The following is a 19,030-nucleotide window of genomic DNA, read 5'->3' as shown; positions in this document are numbered from 1 at the left end:
TGTTATGATTCACTCCGTAAGTTCCATTATGTTAGCAATATGGATTTCAAAAATATATAAAGGATGACATGCATCCCGTTCTCGATGCATCGACTTGAGTTTACTCGAAAAAACCATCTGGGCCAAAATACATAGAATCCAACTCTCTTTCCATCTTCCAACCAAAACAACAACCATGGCCCCTACAATGCGAACCCTTGGAACCAATGGCCCTTCTGTGCCAACTGTGGGCTTCGGCCTAATGAGCATCGGTGGCATTTACGGGGCTGCTCCCAGCGACGCAGAACGCACTGCCTTACTGGACCACGCTCATGCCATTGGTGAAACATTCTGGGATACTGCAGATGTATACCAGGACTCTGAAGATGCAGTCGGTCTTTGGATTAAGCAGAACCCGCAGAAACGCAAGGATATCTTTCTGGCTACCAAGTTTGGCATCCGATTTGACCTGGCTACGTATTCGCAAACGCTGCATTCAGATCCGGAGTATGTGAAAGTAGCCTGTGATAAGAGCCTTAAGAGATTGAACACGGACTGGATTGATCTGTACTACTGCCATCGCGTTGATGGGAAGACACCGATTGAGAAAACTGTCGAGGCCATGGTTGAGCTGAAGAAGTGAGATTCCATCCTCCGTCCCTAGATAATCTACTATAATATCGATACTAGGTACATACATTACGAAGCTAACACAAGTATATAGCCAAGGCAAGATTCGCCATATCGGCCTTAGCGAGGTTACTGCGGATACACTCCGCCGTGCGCATGCCGTGCACCCGATCACGGCCGTTCAACTGGAGTACAGTCCAATCGCAATCGAAATTGAAGATCCCAATATTGGCCTTCTTGAGACAGCACGCGAATTGGGTGTTGCCACCGTAGCTTACAGCCCCATGGGCCGCGGTGTCCTAACCGGTGGCTACAAAACGGCTGAAGCGGTCCACGCTAAAGACCCCTTTTTGGCCATGCTACCGCGCTTCTCAAAGGAGAATTTCCCTAAGATTCTGAGCATGACTGCCACATTTGAGCAGATTGCGACCCGCAAGGGATGCACAGTTGGTCAGTTGTCTGTGGCGTGGGTGTTGAGTCGCGGCGATAATGTTTTTGCTATTCCGGGCACAAGGAGTATCAAGTATTTGGACGAAAACTTTGCTAGTCGGCAAGTTACTTTGACACCAGAGGAAGAAGAGGTCTTGACGAAGACTGTTTCAGCGACAAAGTTGGATGGGGCTAGATATCCTGCTAGGTGAGTACTGACAGTTCCCTCAGGTGTATGTATTCATTGCTAACATATATGATAGTTTCCCCGAGGGATACGAGTTTGGCGAGACCCCAGCTCTATAATCTTTCTCGTCCATAGACATGGGCCGTCAATATCATGTAGTTAGTCAAGCAAAGAGCTACCTAAACATTCTCAATCATTTCTACTCCGCCTGCTTCCTTCTTTTCGTTGACAAGCTCCCTCCTCAGCCCGACATCTCCACCCTGTCTGATAACATGCCATAATTCATTTGCTCGCTTGACGGGCCCTTTCTCTTTATCCATGAAAGCAAGATCGACGGCTTCAAGCGTAAATCCTGCTGTTTCGGGAAATAGAAAGTAGATCATCGGAATGAAGGCGAGGTTGAAGACAGCGAAAATAATATATACGCGCCAGCCAATGTTGTCGATGGCTGTGGGCACAAACTCGACCACTACAAATGTTGACAGCCAGAGAAAAGCGGTTGCTAGACCGGAGCCTTTTGTGCGATGAGCGAGGGGGAGAATCTCAGGACCGTAACACTATAACTATAGTCAGTATACCGTTTTGTTTTCTTCTATAGAATAGCCAACTAGATCGGAACAAAAAGAGTGTAAGGTGGAAGAAAAAAAAAACATACCCAAAGACCGCCCATGAACCCCCAAGTATAGGAACTTTGGTACAGGAATATCATCACCGCAGCTACAATACCGCTGACGTGAGTGTCGACTGCAATACAGGCCGCTAAGCCTGCCATCACACCGGCCATACAGGCAGCAGAAAACATGAATGACCTTCGACGGCCGACCTTCTCGATCGTATACCACGTTCCGAAGGAGGCTACCAGAAACCAAATCTGCAGAAAGCCGGACATCAGGAGTGAAAGTTGATGAGATAAACCGACTGAATCTTGGAATCTTGCGAGAAAGTTAGCCAGCGCAAATAAGCCCAATGAATTCGAACGTACATGACGGTAGTGTAGTAACTGATCGGTGTGCTCCCACTCCAAGCCTGGCAGGAGTTCAAGAGACATGCAAGTAGGACTCGTCGCCGAGAGCCGACTGCATCTTCGGTAAGCAGCTCTTTCCACCCAGCTTGTTTTTTCTCCATTTCAAGGGCTTCCACAATCTCGGAAATGGTGACGCTGAGAGCTTCTTCGTCTATCATACCCTTGTGTGTCTGGAGAAGGCGCAGGATTTGTGTTGCTTCTTCGGTGCGGTCCTGTTGGAACAGCCAACGGGGGGCTATTGTGAAATTTAGCTAGTCAGTATTATTTATATCCAGGAAGTAATAAGAAGAGACGCACATTCCGGCATGAAACATAGTAAAAGACTCATCAAAATGGCAATGAAGGCCTGGAAGGCTAGTGGGAAACGCCATCCCACGCTGGACGCATAATCTGCCATTGCGTAGTCTATCCAGTAGGCAAGAAGCTATATCGCAGTTAGCATTAGTTTAAGATTTTGTCAAATAAGTAGGCAAACGTACCTGGCCAACAATCAACAAACTCAAGGCACTGGCAACAAGCATGCCTCGGACTTTTCTAGGCGCACTCTCCGACTGCCATACAATCACATTACTGGTAATCAATCCAAGACCAACTCCAGCAACCACTCTCCCGACTATTAGCTGTGGTACTCCGAAGCTGGAGGCTTGTAACGTAGCCCCAATACTGAGCACAAGCGAGCCGGCATGGGCGACTGTCAGACGGCCCCATCTACCGTTGCTGATACCGGTGAACAGACAGCCGACTAGACACCCAATGATGAACAACGAGGTTACAGTGCCCTGCATGCCGCTACTGAGATTGAAGGTGTCCTCGAAAGTGGGCGATGTGAGAAGACCGCCAATCACGCCGTCATCGTATCCTATATTCGAGGGTTGGTCGTCAGCAAGATTGAAGATTACAGTAGAAACAGCCATCAGGCTGAAAGGGCAATGCTTAGACAGTAGGACGTACCAAATAAAACGAATCCCATGCCGGAGGACACAGCAATGCCTGCCAGCAGGCCATTGCCTTTGAGTCCTAGATACGGCATTATGTTAACCTAAACGCGTATACTTTATTCAAATGAAAGGAGCACTTTGACGTTAGGATCTAGGAAGAAATGGATTGAAAAGGAAAGGAGAGCGGTTAGATATGTGAAAAATAATTACAGCTTTTGGCCTACCCCGGACCGCCCACTCACTATAGAATAAGGACCCCCATAAGAATGGATTCACCCCCGCGGGGATGGTTTCACCCCAGACGATAAACTATAATGCCGAGCCTATATTAGTACATGTAGCGGAGAGGAACCTCTTCGTAGCCATTGGCGGTGATATGACTCCGCTACGGAGAGAATGCCGGTACAGAACCTCCCCGAGGCTTAGTGGGATCATCCAGCATGCCTCTCGATGTATACTATAGGGTTAGCCTCGTAACGAGCTCTATCAGCCGTTATTCTGGTTATACGACGAACTACTACTCTGGGGAACCCCCACGCTATCGTCTATGTGGGAGGTCTGCATGTTTATCCCCCAACTGGAGGATGGCAAACCATCCGGACGCACTACCATTGGAAATGGGGGTTGAACGAATCTGCCTGCTGTTGTTGCGCATCTGCCTTCTTACCGTGAGAGATCTAAAGCGGATGGAGGATACGTTGGAAGTAGCAACCTACCCAGTGAGCTTACTTATGGTGTCGCTCGACGCGGGCCGACGGTCGAGACAATCTTGAACGTTTAGCGCGTTGTTTTTTCCTTCTTCTACTTCACAGATCGTGACAGTCTCAGTGCTTTGCTTTGCGTCAAAGATTCGTTGCATGCTCTGTACTTTCATTTAACTGCCCCGTAATGAAGTGGGAACAGACATCAGAGACTCCGTTCCTCTATCAATCTATCGGTCTATCTACAGCTTCGCTACTGAATCATCCATCTTCCGTAGAGTATGACGATAATGCCAGTTGGGATCTGTTAGATCCGTGCGGACAAAAAAATTTTGTTCTGCTGTGTCCAAAACCCCCATGTCAAGCGTAGCTACTCCCATTCTTTCACTCGACGTACACAGACGCACTATCGGCCCTTTAAACGGTACAGTGACCTGGGATAATCCACAGTAATGTGTCCCGGGCGGTCCGCCGGCGTTGGCAAATACTATTGCACAGGCGTTTTCATGTGCTCGCGCAGTAACGATACTGTCAATAAACAATGCCGCAGCAGACGGATTCTGGTCATGACCTGCTTTGCTGACAGCGCCTTCTGTTAAGAAGGTTGGCGCAATGATTACCCTCGCACCCTGGTAGACAAGTTCCCGGAAGGCTTCAGGGAATGCAATATCCCAACATATAAGCAATCCGACGGGACCCAGGGGCGTGGAGATGATCTGGTGCGGAGAGTCGCCCGATGATTGCAGAAACGGCCGCTCGGTCAGGCCCCATAAATTCTTCTTCACGTACGAGCCCAGTATCTCCCCGGTACTGGAGATAAAATAAGTCACATTCTCGAGTCCCGGGTCTGTGGTATCGTTGGGCGAGGCCGGGGTGGGCCGGACGAGGGATCCGGGGACAATGCATATATTACACTCTCTCGCTAGGGCCTGGTATCGCTTCAGATACTCTTCCCAGTCGGCACAAACGGATGTGAAACGGGGGTCTGTGGGAACCCAGCTGGTTAGGTGGAATTCAGGCAGGACGGCCAAGTCACAGCCCTGCGTAGCTGCGTCTTGGATAAATTTCACCGCTTTTGCAAAGTTATCTGCTGGCCTGAGAGGCCGGAGATGCGTTTCGTTAATGTCAGCCCATTGTTCTTGGATTTACAAAAGAAAAAAAAGTGGTTCGCTTTCTGTCCAACACTTACCCTTGAATAGAGCTGGATTACAGCGATCTTATAGGATGGTGACATGGCCGGATGAGGCTGCAACTTGTTGCTTTCTCGGAAGTGGGACGACAGGGTTCTGGCATGAGAGAATGGTTTGTATTCATCCCTTTATACATCGCTCAAGTCGGCGTGGATTTCAGTCGCCAGTCGCCTTCGTTCCACACAATGGGGCTATCTGCATTAGCACTTCCGACAGTGCATATGCGCATCTTTCAGTTCATGTTGTCGACAGCTCACTATGGCTGTGTGATTGGGCCGTTGAAGATGATCCGTCGAGGATCTCCGAGTATCATTTTGTACCGGTTGGGATGTTATCAGCTGGAGTCGCAATCATGCTGTGAGCAGATCTCGGCAAGCGCAGGCGATTCGCTGTGATAAGCAGAAGAATCCACTGCATCGTACATATGATCAGGATGAATTGATTGATAGACACACAAACTCCACTTGGATTTTGATCTCTAACCGTACCATTTTTGAGATGATGGAGATATACTTAGGGTTAGACTTGTCATTCGGCCCGGCCCAACCGTGAATTATTGAATTTGCCTTCACCGACGCAAGGTTGAAATGCGATTCGAATTCATGCCCCGGGTTCATTCTGAGACAGACGTCGAGGACATGTAGTCCTAATCCCAAATCGCCAAACCAGATCTGCTAACTTGTCAAAGACAGGTGCGGTTTCATTAACAGGGAAGTTTTTTGAAGCGAAAAACAAACCCCCCAATACAAATAAGAAAAACTAAAGGCAGCCTAAATATTGACAACAACAACAGTTCCTTCACCGCACCCAATCAAATCAACCCTACTGCAATGCGCCCAATCAAGGACAGCCTCGTTGCTGTACTACACTTCCGCCTCTTCCGCAGCCACAACCATCCCAGCTGGATAATCAGAAGCAAAATAGCTGCAGGCTGTCGGCATACAGAAATGATACAAGCGCGGAAATTTCTTCCCATTATGGTAAGGCCGCGGGGCAGCCCAGCCAGCTCAGATATTCTCGACTACGTGCAACCGCGTCGGTCTTCAGTCTCGGACTGACGAAGAGCTCAAACTAAGCGTGCCTCATCATTTGCGGTGTGGCGCCGTACTAAGCTTTTGTGAGCAAGTCGATCATGCCAAATATTTCAGCTAGCGCAAAGGCGTTGCTTGGGCGCCCCTGTCTGACCTGTCGGCGTCGGAAAATCAAGGTTGGTCCATCTATATTTGCTTTTTTGTTTGTTTAAGCATGTGGGATGGCAGCAGCTAATGAATGTCCCGCCTTATTCCCATACATAGTGTGACCGAGCCAAACCAGGTTGCGAAAGATGTCAAAAGGCCGGCCTGGAATGTGCGGGATATTCGGCTGACTCCTTTGTGCTCGTGGTCCCTACTCGAAAGGCCGGAAAGGGGAACAACAAAGTCAAATTCACACAGACTCGAAGTAACTACAAGGAGAGCAGCAATAGAAATAACGACCAGACCGAAAGTGGTGGTGGTGGTGGTGGTGGTGCTAAAAATGGCGAAGAAGGGCTCCAGTTGTCCCCTAAACCTTCCATCAACGTAGCCCCGGAAAACAGAATGCAGGTCCTGTCGTATTTCATAGAACGGTACCAGCCAGCCTCCATGACCAGTCGCCGCGGGTTCGTAACGCCGTCTTCCTGGATTCGGAGTCTGCCGAGCCTTCTTGGTCGATGGGAGATATTGGATACTGCCCTATCGGCAGTCTGTCTTGCCTACATAGGTGACCTGCACCAGGATGGCGTGCATCTGCATGAAAGCCAGCGGTTTTACAATGACGTTTTACGCAAACTGGGGTCTCTGCCACTTGATTCGATCAAATCGGCCAATGAGGGCGTGCTGACTACGACTATGACCATGGCCATGTATGAGGTAGGTAACTAATGCCGGTGTTTTTCTTTTAATAAACTAACCAGACCTGTCTCATACGGCACACTGACATTGGCTAGCTCTTCCACTGCTCCTACAATGGCTTGCAGGGGTGGATGTTTCATGTCCAGGGTGCTTGCCGAATCCTAGAACTCCGGGGGCCGCCTTCAAAGGAATCTCCGCTAGATCTGAGCTTGTACAGTCGCGTGCGAATTACAGCTGTAAGTCTTTACAATGCAGAAATATCGAAATATATAAAGCAATGCTGATATACAAGCGGCGTGTGATGCAGCTATGGGATGCCTACGGTAGCCGGAAAGGCCTCTTCTTAGCCCGTAGGGAATGGCAAAATTTGTCGGATTCCCCTCACGATACCCTTCTGGATCTGCTCGTCTGCATGCCGGGGCTACTAGAGACCTCAGATACTATCAAGTCAACGGCAAATCAACCGGGAAGAGTGTTCAACACAGCGAGGGTTGACGATCTCCTCGGCCACTGGCAGGTGCTCTTTGGGCGTCTTTTGCGATGGTATACAAACTTTGAGAATCGAGAAGCTGCCGGTCTCTACGAATGTGGACCATTGCAGCAAGATAGCCACCCGTACCTCGAAGCCGACCAGTCCCATCTATACTCTGTGTTTCCGCAAATCATCTCCTTCAAGGACGCATATGTGGCCCAGATCATGCTCCTATACTGGTTCGGCCAACTGGTCATCCACGCTGCAATGACCGAAATATACATGATCAGAGAAAAGCACCAGGCTAGATTGTTTGCAGGCGCATTTCCTCCGGATTACAAGGGCGTGCATCAGGCGTCGAAGGAGAGTGTGCAAAAGGCTGGCGATTACTATGCAACCAAAATCTGCCAGTCTACCGCCAGTCTCAAGGGAGGATACGGCTTTCAAATGGTAATGGTTCCACTGTGGGCTGCACTGCAATTCTTTGCCCTGTGTGGTGATCCCAAGTTTGACTGGAGTCAGGCGGTCTTTAGGAATTTTGGTAAACTGGGCGGTTTCATGCTTGCTGAACCTTTGCGGGTGATGAGGCCGACGCAGTATCCTGGTATAGCAGCAGAGCGTTGAACACTTTTTATAATGTATGTAGGTATTGGTTGACAGCGTGGTACTAAGCGGGATATCATTTTGACATATTCATGCACTTTGATAAAAAATTTTGGGTTTTGTCAGCGAGCAAGGTTTCGTCAGATCCAAGGAGTTCCGTGTCTCTACCCTAAAAATTACTAATTGGAACATTACGACGAGAAATATATAAACATGCCATATATCTCTCAATTGGATGAAATTGTATTCATTGTTTAACTATTTCGATTCACTACTAATAAAGCAGCCCTCCTTCCTTATCCCTCCTCATCAGAGAACCCGATCTACACCATCACCTCACCACCATGTCTCACATCACCAATAACAGAGCTGCATTTATCACTGGCAAGGGAATACGGCCTCTGGAAGTTGGCCCAGGGCCCGTGCCAAACCCTGCTAAGAACGAGGTTGTTATCAAGGTGGCCTATGTGGCTATAAATCCAGTCGATGCCATAGTATGTCCCCTGTGCCCTATTCCCACCGTAATGGTTCCCAACTCACGCAATTTCCGATTTTCTTTTCTAGACTCAAGATAAACCGTCTGTGGAGCTTTCCTACCCAACCCCAATCGGAGAAGACGTGTCCGGCACAGTTGTTGCTCTCGGCTCAGATGTGACTCAATTCACACTCGGCCAGCGTGTGACCGGGCACTGCGATGGCCTTCTCTCAAGGAAACCAACCAACATGGCCTTCCAGCTGTATGCAACTTGTCTGGAGGTTCTAGTTTCCTCTATTCCGGATTCGGTGCCCTTGGTTAACGCGGCTGTGCTTCCTCTTGCTGTGTCTACGGCTTCAACGGGATTGTTCTCCGTGCTCAAATTGCCTTTCCCAACGATTAGCCCGGAGCCTACTGGGCGCACGGTCCTTATTTGGGGAGGCAGTTCATCCGTTGGATCTTGCGCTATTCAATTGGCGCTCGCTGCCGGCTTCAATGTCGCTGCCACAGCCAGTGCGAAGAATCATGAGTATGTGAGGAGTTTGGGCGCACAGCATGTCTTTGATTACAATGATGCGGACGTTGTTGACAAGGTCACGGCTTTCTTGAAGGAAGGGGATCTTGTTTTTGACTGCATTGGAACTCAGGATGTCATGGGTGCCTGTGGTGGAATTTTGAGTAAGATCGGAGGTGGGAAGCTTCCGACTGTGCGATACCCTGAGCCGAGCACGTATGACAACGTGACAAATTCATTCGGTATGTGTTGCAAACATATAAAGATGGCACCGAGAGATACTTTTACTGATAAGTTTGGACAGTCATGGGTCTCACTCCGGGCCTTGTCGACACGTCCATCGGCGTCGCCGTTTGGCACAAGTACCTACCAGAAGCTCTCAAAGGGGGCAAGTTTCAGGCGAAACCAGAGCCATTTGTTATCGAAGGTGGCCTCGAGAAGATACAGGAGGGTATTGACATGATCAAAAAGGGCGTTTCTGCGACGAAGATTGTGGTCGAAATTGCGAAGTCTGCATAATTCTGGGGGGGTTTTAGGGTTAGAGTTGTACATACTTCATTCCGCTCCATGTCATGTCAATTCTTCAACTCCATTTCATTCAGACGTAGATCTAATTCCGAAGTCTTGTTTCAAGTCGTAGTGAATTAGAAGTTGACTCGTTGCTTCCACCAGTCGAGAATCGATTGATTCATTAGTAATCCAGCTGCACGGAATTCCGTTGCTCTTTGGATTTCGGCGCAATTTTGCATTGCAACAACTCCAGCAGCTCTTTTAATCGCAGCAATCGATTGAAGCCACAGCGTCATGAATTCCCGGGCGTCTGGGCAACAGCAGACATTTTCATGCTCCATCTGCACAAAAAACTTCACAAACAGTGAGTCCGCTGACAAGGCGACACCATAAAATAGCTCAACGCGCTGATGCGGCGCGCATTGTTACAGAGAAATCGCAATCCCGGCACATCTCATACTGTCGCAAGTCCATCGGCCGAGTGCGCTCGAGGAAGCGAGCCTGTCAGGCTTGCACTAAAGCCAAAGCACGTTGCGATGAAGCTCAGCCATGCTGTTCGCGATGTTCGGCGCGGGGGGTTGCTTGCGATTATTATGTCCACGACTCCCGACCTCGGCCGTCAACAATTTCGCGAGCCCGTCATGAAGTCGGCGCAAATTCTGTGGCCGGGTATGGATATGGAGGAGCTGATCTAGTCTGTTCAAACTCTGGAGGGGTTCATGTGTTGGATTACCCCGAAGCTATTGACACTGGCTCTCGGGATCGCTTGCTTCAGTCTATTAGATCAAGTATAGTCGAGACATCAGGGTCGGCTGTCGATATCTCACAGTATCAACTCGAAACAGACGTCTATTCATATCAGATCTTATCAAGTGTTCCCAGGGTCTTTGCCCCGAGGTCCATCGGTGGCCACAAGTCATCCCTTCATCGGAGTTATCTTCTGTGCGCCCTCCGCTCGTACCCGCAAATGATGCTTCGTGGCCAGAGTCCTCCGTTCATCCACGCGCAATCCATATCTGATGACTCTGATGATCTCCAGTTAAGAAACAACAGTACCACCCCAGGGCCATTGGCTGTCTGTGGTGAACTCTTGCGCATGCATACTATGAAGAATGAGGATAATGTTGTCCAGATATGGGGTGCTATCAGGAGGGAGCAGGAAAGGTTGTTGATGGAGGTTTGTTTTCTTTCTTTCTTTTCTTCCTTTTTTGGGAGGGTTCGGTTTCAAGTACAGAACTAAAAGAAAAGTCTAGGGTTCGGGTTATGACTACCGAGATACTCTTGCTGCTCTCCAAGCCGTATCTATATACTTTGTCCTTCGCATCTTTGAACAAAACGAGGAGGCAACTAATTTTGATATTCCACTCGTTCAGACGATGCTTGTGAGTAGACATGCGCTGAGTGGTGTGTTTATGTATGGCTCTGACAACCTGACAGGAACTCTCGATTCATCTGGTGCAGCTTAGGAAATCGCAGTCCAAAATTCACACCTCGCAGTGGGAGGATTGGGTATTTATGGAGTCTTCAAGTCGGTAAGAGAATCTTTCCCGGCTGTAATCATCGTTTTGTGGCAATTGACGAATATCAACAGCACGGTTCTCTTATTCTTCCTTATAGACTTACTTTTCGAATATTCTTCCGCTGTCACACTTTTCCATCATTGTACTGGACGGGAGATGTTATCCAGGCAACTCCCCAGCACACGGAATCTGTGGCAAGCAAGCTCTAGGACTGAGTGGGAAAGAGAGTATGAGATGCAGTGCTGCGAGGCCCTGCCTTTCACATATTCGGATCTGATAGAGTATGGCCCACGCAACGACGGAAGTCTGGATTTTTGGCTAACCGAGATTGATGAGTTTGGGAATCTGGTCATTGCTGCTGCGAGCTTAGACGGCTGATTGCCTTGTTCGTGTGCAACTTGTATGTAACAATCAGACCGATGTATATAGATCTAATGCTATTATATATGAAATGAGCACAGCGTTTTAGCTCTTGTTTACTCCTTGATCATTGCATATACCAGTACCCCCTCACCCCCTTCCTGTAACTCGCCGTCGGCAGAAGCCTTGCCAACTCCCATGCGCATAGTAGCAACAGTTTTGAATCCAAGATGCTCATAAACCTGCTTGCTGTGCTCGCTTATAGCCTCGAGCCAAAGTGGCACCCCTTGTTCTTGGGCACGAGTAAAGTAGGGCTCGAATAAAGCACGGATGACACCTGTAGGTAGCAAGTCAACATTCTTTTTTTTTTTTTTTTTTTTTCCAAAATACCAAGCTTGGAAAAACGTCATCTAACCTGGCTCCTTTCTGTCTGGATGCCTGCCAATCATGTTCAAGTACCAGTACTTTCTACCATTCAGAAACTGCTTCTTGACTTTGCCGGAAATCTCTCTGTACTCAATCACCCTAGGATCATCATCTGGGCTAGCAGGGAGGTCAACACCGGGCGGGAACCTGCACAGCGTGTCAGTTTAGCTTCTTAAATATCTTTTTTGGAAGATAAATACGTTGCACATACCATATCGCAGCGGCAGCAAAATTGTCAGCCTCGATCAATTCTGCGCCCCTCTGTTGCTTGTAGGTGGTCCAGTCAATCATTTTCGGGCCTAGAATATCTAGTGGGATACTCGATACGGGCCATGTCGAGTCAGGGCTGCGTATCACATATGCAGTCAGCGCGCTCTTGCTGAAGGCCAGAGCGAACACATTCGAGATGGTGCGAATATCGGCTGTGCTACTGACTTGCGGGGGCATCTTGGTTCGTCCGTCCGTCACGTAGGGTTCAATTATAAGAAGTACAACGAGCTATTTGAGCGGAAAATTGGTTGGGGGTTGAGATGGTGTCGTGAGATAAAAGTTTGCGTCGTGCGTTTTTAGAATTGAAGCTTTTCTGTTTGGGGAGTCCGACTGAATGACTCATCGGCCTCTTCAAGTAACTAACGCTATGACTCGACAAGCTTCATATTCGTAACAAATCAACTGTGAACAGTGAATTTCAAGGTTAGTTCTTGAGTTTTCGATTTTGGTTTGATTGTTTACTCGGCAGGCTTTTTCATATTTCTGTAATTTACCTATATTGGTAGCTTCTGCTTTACTATTAAAAGCTCTACCAAATATGCTATGATGATCTGTACGTAGTCGTCGTTCATCGATGGACATAGAGACTCTATGTGTTTATACGTCCGTAGATAAAGCGAGTCGTGTTACCTAGATGAATATTACATCTCAGCTGCTTGGGATTCGGTATTTATCTCCCACTGAAAGGCTCTCTTGAAAATTCACTTCATAGTGCCCGCTTAGGAGTCCAGCCCTAACTAGCCCCAGCTTCGTTTACGCTTGCATAGCGAAGTAGAGTTAGTACAATTCTTGAGACATTGTCTTTTAGAAGTCGACGTTGGCTTTTTGAAGCCAGCGCACCCACAGCAGCTGCTTAGATGGCATATGTATCACTTGTAACTGCATCAATTGAAGGTATCTGCTCCGGGCAGGCGTATCAGAGCTAGCTTGAGAAATCGCCAGCATTTCTAGTAGGTTACTAGCTGTCCTAATTTCACGTTCTATTCGGATCACAAAATGCCAATTCTAGCCAAGAAACCAGATTAGGAAAATTACAACTTCTATTTGTGTAGCTATATGGTCTGCTTCCAGTATTTAGGCACCGGCCAAGTCTCCCTGCCGGAACCCACGGCATAAGTTAGTTACTTGACTATGTAAGGTCAAGAAGGCGAAGAAAGGCTGCCAAAGTTCTTGTATCCCACGCCCTTGACAAACGTCTGCATCCACGGGCCCTGCGTCTTTGCGTCCGCGAGCTCCCAGTAAAGCTGCGCGTGCGCCTCTCCGTCGACCCTGTATTTGGCCGTCCCGTCCGGCTTTCGCTCGTCGCCATAATAGAACCCATAAATAGTTTAGTCTCCACACGTAGGAATTAAAGCTCTGTAGATGAAAAAGCTTACTTGAACCCACGGTCTTTATATGCCGCAGCAGCAGCCCGCACCATGTGTGCACCGGCCGACTTGCCAACGCCCTGGTCGAGAAATGATGGGAGGATTGTGACGTTCAGAATATTTCCCGTGTAGATGAATGTCCTGGATACAGAAGCAGGAAGCTGCGCAAAGCCGAGGGTAGCCAGCTGCGCAGCGACAAAGGCACTGGTGACATTGATGGCGACGTCTCGATTGAAAGAAGCCAACGGGAGAGCAAATGGGTCGTTGGGAGGGGTGAGTGTCGAGGCGCTGACTGTAACTCGTCAGTGGGAATTATTCTAAGGCATCCCTAGCCTGAGGTGCTGGCGCTTATTACCATTGTAGACAACTACACTTGGGATGCCCAGTACTTTCTTAGTTTGAGTGAAAGCGTCAACGACATCGTCGGGGTTGGCGAAGTCGCTCGTGATGTGCAGGTGATTGTCTGTGCTGTCTTCCTCTCGCAGTGACCGGGCAGCGAGGGCAACTTTGTAGCCTTTCGAGGCAAAGGTCCGAGCAACTGCCTGACCAATATTAGGTCCTGCTCCGAGGATGAGGATGACTGGAGATGTGCCGGGCATGATTCTGTGTGTGAGAAGAGAATGTAGGCGCAAGTGCCGCCGAACAAGAAAGCAGTCCTTCCCGTTTTATATATCGACTACCTAGGTAGAGAATTATGGTGTATCCAGGCTGTCCCATAACCCAAGGTATCAGAACATTTGATCGGGATTCGGGGTGTTCAGAATCCTGCTGGTGGCATTTATAATCAACTCAATACTTAAGCCATGCCGGAGTGGCGGCTTTGTAGACAGAATGAATTTGATACCTGGGTATTCTGTAGCTTGATGATTTCTAATACTAACCATCCATTTGTAATAGATGTGAATTGGTAATAGCTATGAATTTGTAATTGCATCTATACAGCATGTCACTATAGGTATACTACCTTGGTAATAATGTGGCAGACAATTCACTCTGTCGTGTATACAAGAACATAACTATGAACCCGTCAGTATCCAACTAGTTGTACGAATCCTTGCTTCGATAGTTCACATTATTGTTCTACTGGGTATTGCGGCGAGACTTGAAAGAAATTTGACTATTTATATTGCTTTATGCATGGAACCAGCAAATTAATATGGCCTTGGGTTCACCAACAAGCATATCAATGAGAAGAACATCAACCTAAATGAGTAAATCCAAGTCGTTATATAAGGCCTCATTTCAGTTAACAGTTTAATGTCATGCAAAAAGCCAAAAGAGAAAATGGTTGCAAGAAGCACAAAGAACTAGAAACACAAGGCATTGCTTATAACTTGCATACATTCAGGCCATTCATTGTCGATTCCTAAAATGGCATTCATCCCAAGTCAACCCCCTGGTATGTTATGTACCGGTGGTATATTGACCGGGATCACGACAGACAATGAAACAAAAACATTACATGTCCGATCTTGCTCATTTATTCATGACTCAATCCTTTGTTTTCACTGGATTATTCATGCATAGGCAATCGCCTTGCTAGCTCCATATGACAAACATTGTGCGGGGAATTTCGCTGGCAGAATTATATTTGCCTTTGCAACAGATAGCGCACATTTGCAGAAGTTATATCTATCTACTATTCTCCCCAACAGAATCCAATCGAGAAACGAGAAAAAATGGCGTCAAGCCCATCAGTCAGCACCAGCTCGATCCATTCTCACGCCCCGGACGAGCGAGGACCGCACTTTAGGCTACAAGACTGTCCACCTGACGAGCCTGTTATAATCGTACAACCGAACGAGGCCCTTCTGTTGCCATTATCACAGCACTCGTTACATCGAAAGCTTGAAGTTACCGCCCACCAGAGCCTTCAAGACCTTTCGATAGGGTCCCGATCCCTTGCAGACGACCTCATAATGCTGACGTCAAGTGCAGGCGTCATCTTTGGACGTATTCCCAATGAACTCTCCGACGTGGGGTTTACAAAATGGCTTGAGTTGTTCATTGACTACATTAGCCACAATGAGCAAGCTTCGTGGTGGCACACTGATTACTCTGGACCGTGGGCGTGCTATGTCTTCGTGCCTATGAATAAGAGACGCACAAAATGGATGTACCCAAACACGAAAAATGGCAGGTCTCGGCCATTGACAATCCTAGGCATGCTGGATACGTATGCAGAAACTAAATCGTGGCAGTTGAGATTGCCAGGTTGGGAGCATGCTGAGGATAGGGTGGCTGAGATCCGGGGTAAATGCTATGTGCCGGCATTAAGCAATCCGAAACAGCGGAAAAGACGACAAGATACCCAGCATCGCCCAAAGCAGCTGCCACGGGAAGGCTGGAGGCCGTCGACTGAGATCAGGTTCGTTTGGGATCCCGTGGAGCAAATCAGAGAGTTAAGATTGAGGGATCAGGAGTGGACGGATGAGTTGGTGTTGGAGAGGGTCGAGATGAGCTTGATTTGATAAAAAAATGTTGCGGAGTCGATGTAGTAGTATCACGGACTTTGACATGTAAATAGAAACCCCCATTTATCATGAAATCCCTTTTGTATAACCCAGGAATTTGGATCCCAGGGCGCTCCGCCGGGTTTGATTTCGAAGCTATTCATGCAAAACAGATCGTGTAGGAAATCTTCTTCATCCACCAGGCTAATGGCGTTGATCAAGTTGTCGCGCATTTCAGGGAACGGAAATCGATCAATCCATAAGGGATGGATAGTAATGAGCTGCAGTGGCGTCGGATGTAAGGGTTCTGGTATGCCGGGACCAACAGGCTGCGACTTTGCAGGATAACTGGTCGAGCAACTAAGTCCCATCATGGAGCCATTAAGATACAAAGCTGTCCAGACATTCATGGGCATTTCTATCATGGGCGCTGCTCCATTAGTCGCAGGCTTCTGCACAGAAACTCCTATGGGAATCATCGATGTCTCAGGCGAGCGATACATGATGGGCATTTCTACTGCGGTAGATATGCATTCTGAAGGGGGATCGGTGTTTGTGCCCTGGCTGACAGGCTTCTGCTCAGACTCACTCTTTTTGATTTCCGCCAGTCGCTTGCCTACATCTAATGTCAACTCTGTCTTGTATAAAAGAAATCACAGCTGCGGATGAAGAGGGACTCTCGTACGTCTCGCACGTTGTGCCAGGCGGTCCTGCACTCGTTTCCGCTCCCGCCGGTCTTGCACGACATGCCAATTATCAGCGTCTGCCTCGTTGTGGAGGGTTTGGCGCACCATGATTGCTAGAGTATTTTGAATTTTTGCGTGCATCAAATGCTGTGGTGGTGGACAAGAGCAGCCTTGAGGTTGATTGATTGAGGTTTAAGAAAGTCGGCAACGCGGAGACAAAATTAGGCCGACCAGTTGCTGCCTGGTTCGTAAGGCTTCCATTTCTGAGGTAGTAGAGGCAGTTACAACTTTGCCAGGCTTAGCTAAATAGAAGATCCAAGAGAGAAATCTCTAATACTTTTCAATCAAGAGCATGTTAGAATGGGCGACAGGGTCGCTTCCAACAGCATGAGCGTATAGTGAGAAAGGTCTTAGTAAGTATTTATTATATCTGTACATCTTTTCCAATGGCATCGCTATCAGAGTAAATATCCACATACGTGCATCACTGCTGGGTCAAGGCAGCTCTATCACGCCAGAAAATGCACTCTTCCCTAGCCCAAGGGTCGTCACTCAATTCTGCTGTGATGCCTACATCGCCCCCAATAAGTTCATTGTTGTCTTTGCCAAATATCATTGTCTTTGGTTCGTCCTGCTTGTAGGCTAGCCACTTTGGTCGGCTCTGCCACTCGCCAGCTGTTGCGTTTGGATCCCCCTTGTGGCATATGAAGCTTGTTACGTATGCATGGAAAGTCCCCGCAAGATCCCTCTGGGATGCGGAGCGGTTGATGATTTCTTCGTTAAGGGTCTCGTATCGCATATTATCGCCGTGAGTGGCTCCTCCAATCACGCTGCTCTTGGCGGCCCAGTGGTAAAGATATACTGGAGCTATTTGTCTGGTCGAAGCCATATGAGCTGTCTGTCGCGCAGGCGCGGAATAGGCGTACTGTCCATAGGCGGCTTCGATGCGTCTGTATTGTCGTCCAACCCCCGTCATGCCTGCGTGAAGCTTGTAGGTCTGATCTGCGCTTGAATGAGGATCGGGATAGAGTTTCTCGATCATCTGGATATCATCATCGGACAGTTGAGGTAGTAAAGTTCGGAAGAAGTTCGTGAATTCATCGCCAGTCTCCATTTGCTTGTTGACATATAAGGACCCCTCGTTCTCGGTAAATCCGGTTAAGATGGGCACCTTGTAGTAATCATTCATTCGCCACGAGTCCATTGGCGCTCGCGGAATCAATTCGCCGTCAATGACAGGTTGAAAGGCCCATCGGAGTGAGGGGTTGTACTTGTCAAAGACAGCATTCTGGGCCTGGGTGATAGTCTCAAGCGGTAAGGAGCGCAGAAACGGGAATATTTCGTCTTCTGGGATGTCGTTGGCGCATTTGACCTGTTCCAAGAAGTCTTGGAATTGTTGCTCGTGGATTTCAGCGTCATATCGTCGGACAGCTCGAGAAGTGGGCGAGCCTGACTCAATGATCACTCTTTGGAATGGGCCAGGGTTGCTCTGGCTGTATCTCATCATGTGGTGTCCGACCTGTTGTAAGGGTCAATCAATCAGAATACAACAAGTATTTGAATCAGAACTACTCACTGAATGCGCGCCGGCCGAAAGCCCGGCCAAGGTGATGTTGTCCTTGTCTCCTCCAAAGGCCTGGATATTTTCTTGAACCCATTCAAACAACAGGACTTGATCATGTAGACCAAGGTTCAGAATTCCTTCCTTTGCCGAGAGCTTAGAGGGTAGGAATCCCAGTGAGCCGAGTCGGTAGTTGAACGAGACTCCAATGAATGGCGAATCTGACCATGCCACCATCGACGCCGTATTGTGCATTGATGCGCTGCCACGATTGAAGGCCCCTCCGTGTATGTATACCAAGACGGGGAGTAGACCATCATCCTCGCGGGGCACTTGCCGGAAGACATTGACCGTCAAACAGTCTTCGCTGATTTCAAGCTTGGGCCCTGACGCAACAAACACCTTGCCTGGGGCTACTGCTCCGTATTTGGAGGCATCGATGATTCGGGATGGATCTGCGGGAACCTTGACTGGCCGTCTGAACCGGCGGTCTCCGGTTGGAGGTAGGGCATAAGGAATGCCTCGGAAAGACTGCACGGGAGCTTTTGAGAACTCGTTCTGCACAGTTCCTACCACGGTTCCCTGAGCGAGGTGGACTGTGGGCCGAGCGATGCTGCTGCTGCTGCTGCTGCTCACCATGGCGCTTTGGACTCTTAAAGAGCTTCTGCTTGAGTGCGTGTGCCAAAGAGGTTTTAAGGTGAGTGTATTCGACGGGATTTCCGGCGTCTTCTAATTCTGCCGTCGGCTATCCCTATCTCCAGCCTTACATATCAAGTTGGGTGGATACGGCAGCCTAGTGGAAGTATAAAAAATTAAAATCAATTTTAACCAAGGAGTATGTAGTCTGCCATTAAAAATAAACAA

General features: G+C 48.4%; 9 protein-coding genes across 9 annotated transcripts; 5 read left to right on the top strand and 4 right to left on the bottom strand.

Annotated features, from left to right (window-relative positions):
- Positions 1 to 175: 175 nt before the first annotated feature.
- On the top strand, positions 176 to 1,344 carry UA08_04909 (hypothetical protein; the record flags this gene model as incomplete). Its single annotated transcript, XM_020267230.1, has 3 exons — positions 176 to 618; positions 704 to 1,246; positions 1,302 to 1,344. The coding sequence occupies 3 exons, from the start codon at positions 176 to 178 to the stop codon at positions 1,342 to 1,344; spliced, it is 1,029 nt and encodes a 342-aa protein (XP_020120036.1).
- Positions 1,345 to 1,404: 60 nt separating this feature from the next.
- On the bottom strand, positions 1,405 to 5,122 carry UA08_04908 (hypothetical protein; the record flags this gene model as incomplete). Its single annotated transcript, XM_020267229.1, has 9 exons — positions 1,405 to 1,782; positions 1,881 to 2,157; positions 2,208 to 2,484; positions 2,547 to 2,673; positions 2,729 to 3,108; positions 3,201 to 3,266; positions 3,917 to 4,049; positions 4,296 to 4,928; positions 5,078 to 5,122. The coding sequence occupies 9 exons, from the start codon at positions 5,120 to 5,122 to the stop codon at positions 1,405 to 1,407; spliced, it is 2,316 nt and encodes a 771-aa protein (XP_020120039.1).
- Positions 5,123 to 6,055: 933 nt separating this feature from the next.
- Positions 6,056 to 8,045, top strand: UA08_04907 (hypothetical protein; the record flags this gene model as incomplete). The annotated part of the gene is made up of 4 exons (XM_020267228.1): positions 6,056 to 6,058; positions 6,374 to 6,967; positions 7,045 to 7,185; positions 7,257 to 8,045. 4 exons carry the CDS (start codon positions 6,056 to 6,058, stop codon positions 8,043 to 8,045), a joined length of 1,527 nt encoding a protein of 508 aa, XP_020120038.1.
- A 323-nt stretch (positions 8,046 to 8,368) lies between these two features.
- Positions 8,369 to 9,532, top strand: UA08_04906 (hypothetical protein; the record flags this gene model as incomplete). The annotated part of the gene is made up of 3 exons (XM_020267227.1): positions 8,369 to 8,518; positions 8,589 to 9,255; positions 9,318 to 9,532. The coding sequence occupies 3 exons, from the start codon at positions 8,369 to 8,371 to the stop codon at positions 9,530 to 9,532; spliced, it is 1,032 nt and encodes a 343-aa protein (XP_020120276.1).
- A 285-nt stretch (positions 9,533 to 9,817) lies between these two features.
- On the top strand, positions 9,818 to 11,421 carry UA08_04905 (hypothetical protein; the record flags this gene model as incomplete). The annotated part of the gene is made up of 5 exons (XM_020267225.1): positions 9,818 to 9,887; positions 9,922 to 10,700; positions 10,777 to 10,905; positions 10,961 to 11,055; positions 11,115 to 11,421. The coding sequence occupies 5 exons, from the start codon at positions 9,818 to 9,820 to the stop codon at positions 11,419 to 11,421; spliced, it is 1,380 nt and encodes a 459-aa protein (XP_020120328.1).
- Positions 11,422 to 11,519: 98 nt separating this feature from the next.
- On the bottom strand, positions 11,520 to 12,276 carry UA08_04904 (hypothetical protein; the record flags this gene model as incomplete). The annotated part of the gene is made up of 3 exons (XM_020267224.1): positions 11,520 to 11,740; positions 11,819 to 11,976; positions 12,041 to 12,276. The coding sequence occupies 3 exons, from the start codon at positions 12,274 to 12,276 to the stop codon at positions 11,520 to 11,522; spliced, it is 615 nt and encodes a 204-aa protein (XP_020120277.1).
- A 1,195-nt stretch (positions 12,277 to 13,471) lies between these two features.
- Positions 13,472 to 14,065, bottom strand: UA08_04903 (hypothetical protein; the record flags this gene model as incomplete). Its single annotated transcript, XM_020267223.1, has 2 exons — positions 13,472 to 13,758; positions 13,822 to 14,065. 2 exons carry the CDS (start codon positions 14,063 to 14,065, stop codon positions 13,472 to 13,474), a joined length of 531 nt encoding a protein of 176 aa, XP_020120278.1.
- Positions 14,066 to 15,145: 1,080 nt separating this feature from the next.
- On the top strand, positions 15,146 to 15,937 carry UA08_04902 (hypothetical protein; the record flags this gene model as incomplete). Its single annotated transcript, XM_020267222.1, has 1 exon — positions 15,146 to 15,937. One exon carries the CDS (start codon positions 15,146 to 15,148, stop codon positions 15,935 to 15,937), a length of 792 nt encoding a protein of 263 aa, XP_020120279.1.
- Positions 15,938 to 17,089: 1,152 nt separating this feature from the next.
- UA08_04901 (hypothetical protein) lies at positions 17,090 to 18,805 on the bottom strand (the record flags this gene model as incomplete). The annotated part of the gene is made up of 2 exons (XM_020267221.1): positions 17,090 to 18,124; positions 18,182 to 18,805. 2 exons carry the CDS (start codon positions 18,803 to 18,805, stop codon positions 17,090 to 17,092), a joined length of 1,659 nt encoding a protein of 552 aa, XP_020120280.1.
- Between the last annotated feature and the right edge of the window lie 225 nt (positions 18,806 to 19,030).

Source organism: Talaromyces atroroseus (assembly GCF_001907595.1).
Source record: "Talaromyces atroroseus strain IBT 11181 chromosome Unknown scaffold_5, whole genome shotgun sequence".
NCBI lineage: Eukaryota > Fungi > Ascomycota > Eurotiomycetes > Eurotiales > Trichocomaceae > Talaromyces > Talaromyces atroroseus.
Note: the sequence above shows the minus strand (reverse complement) of the source record. Positions and strands in the feature narration are given on the sequence as shown.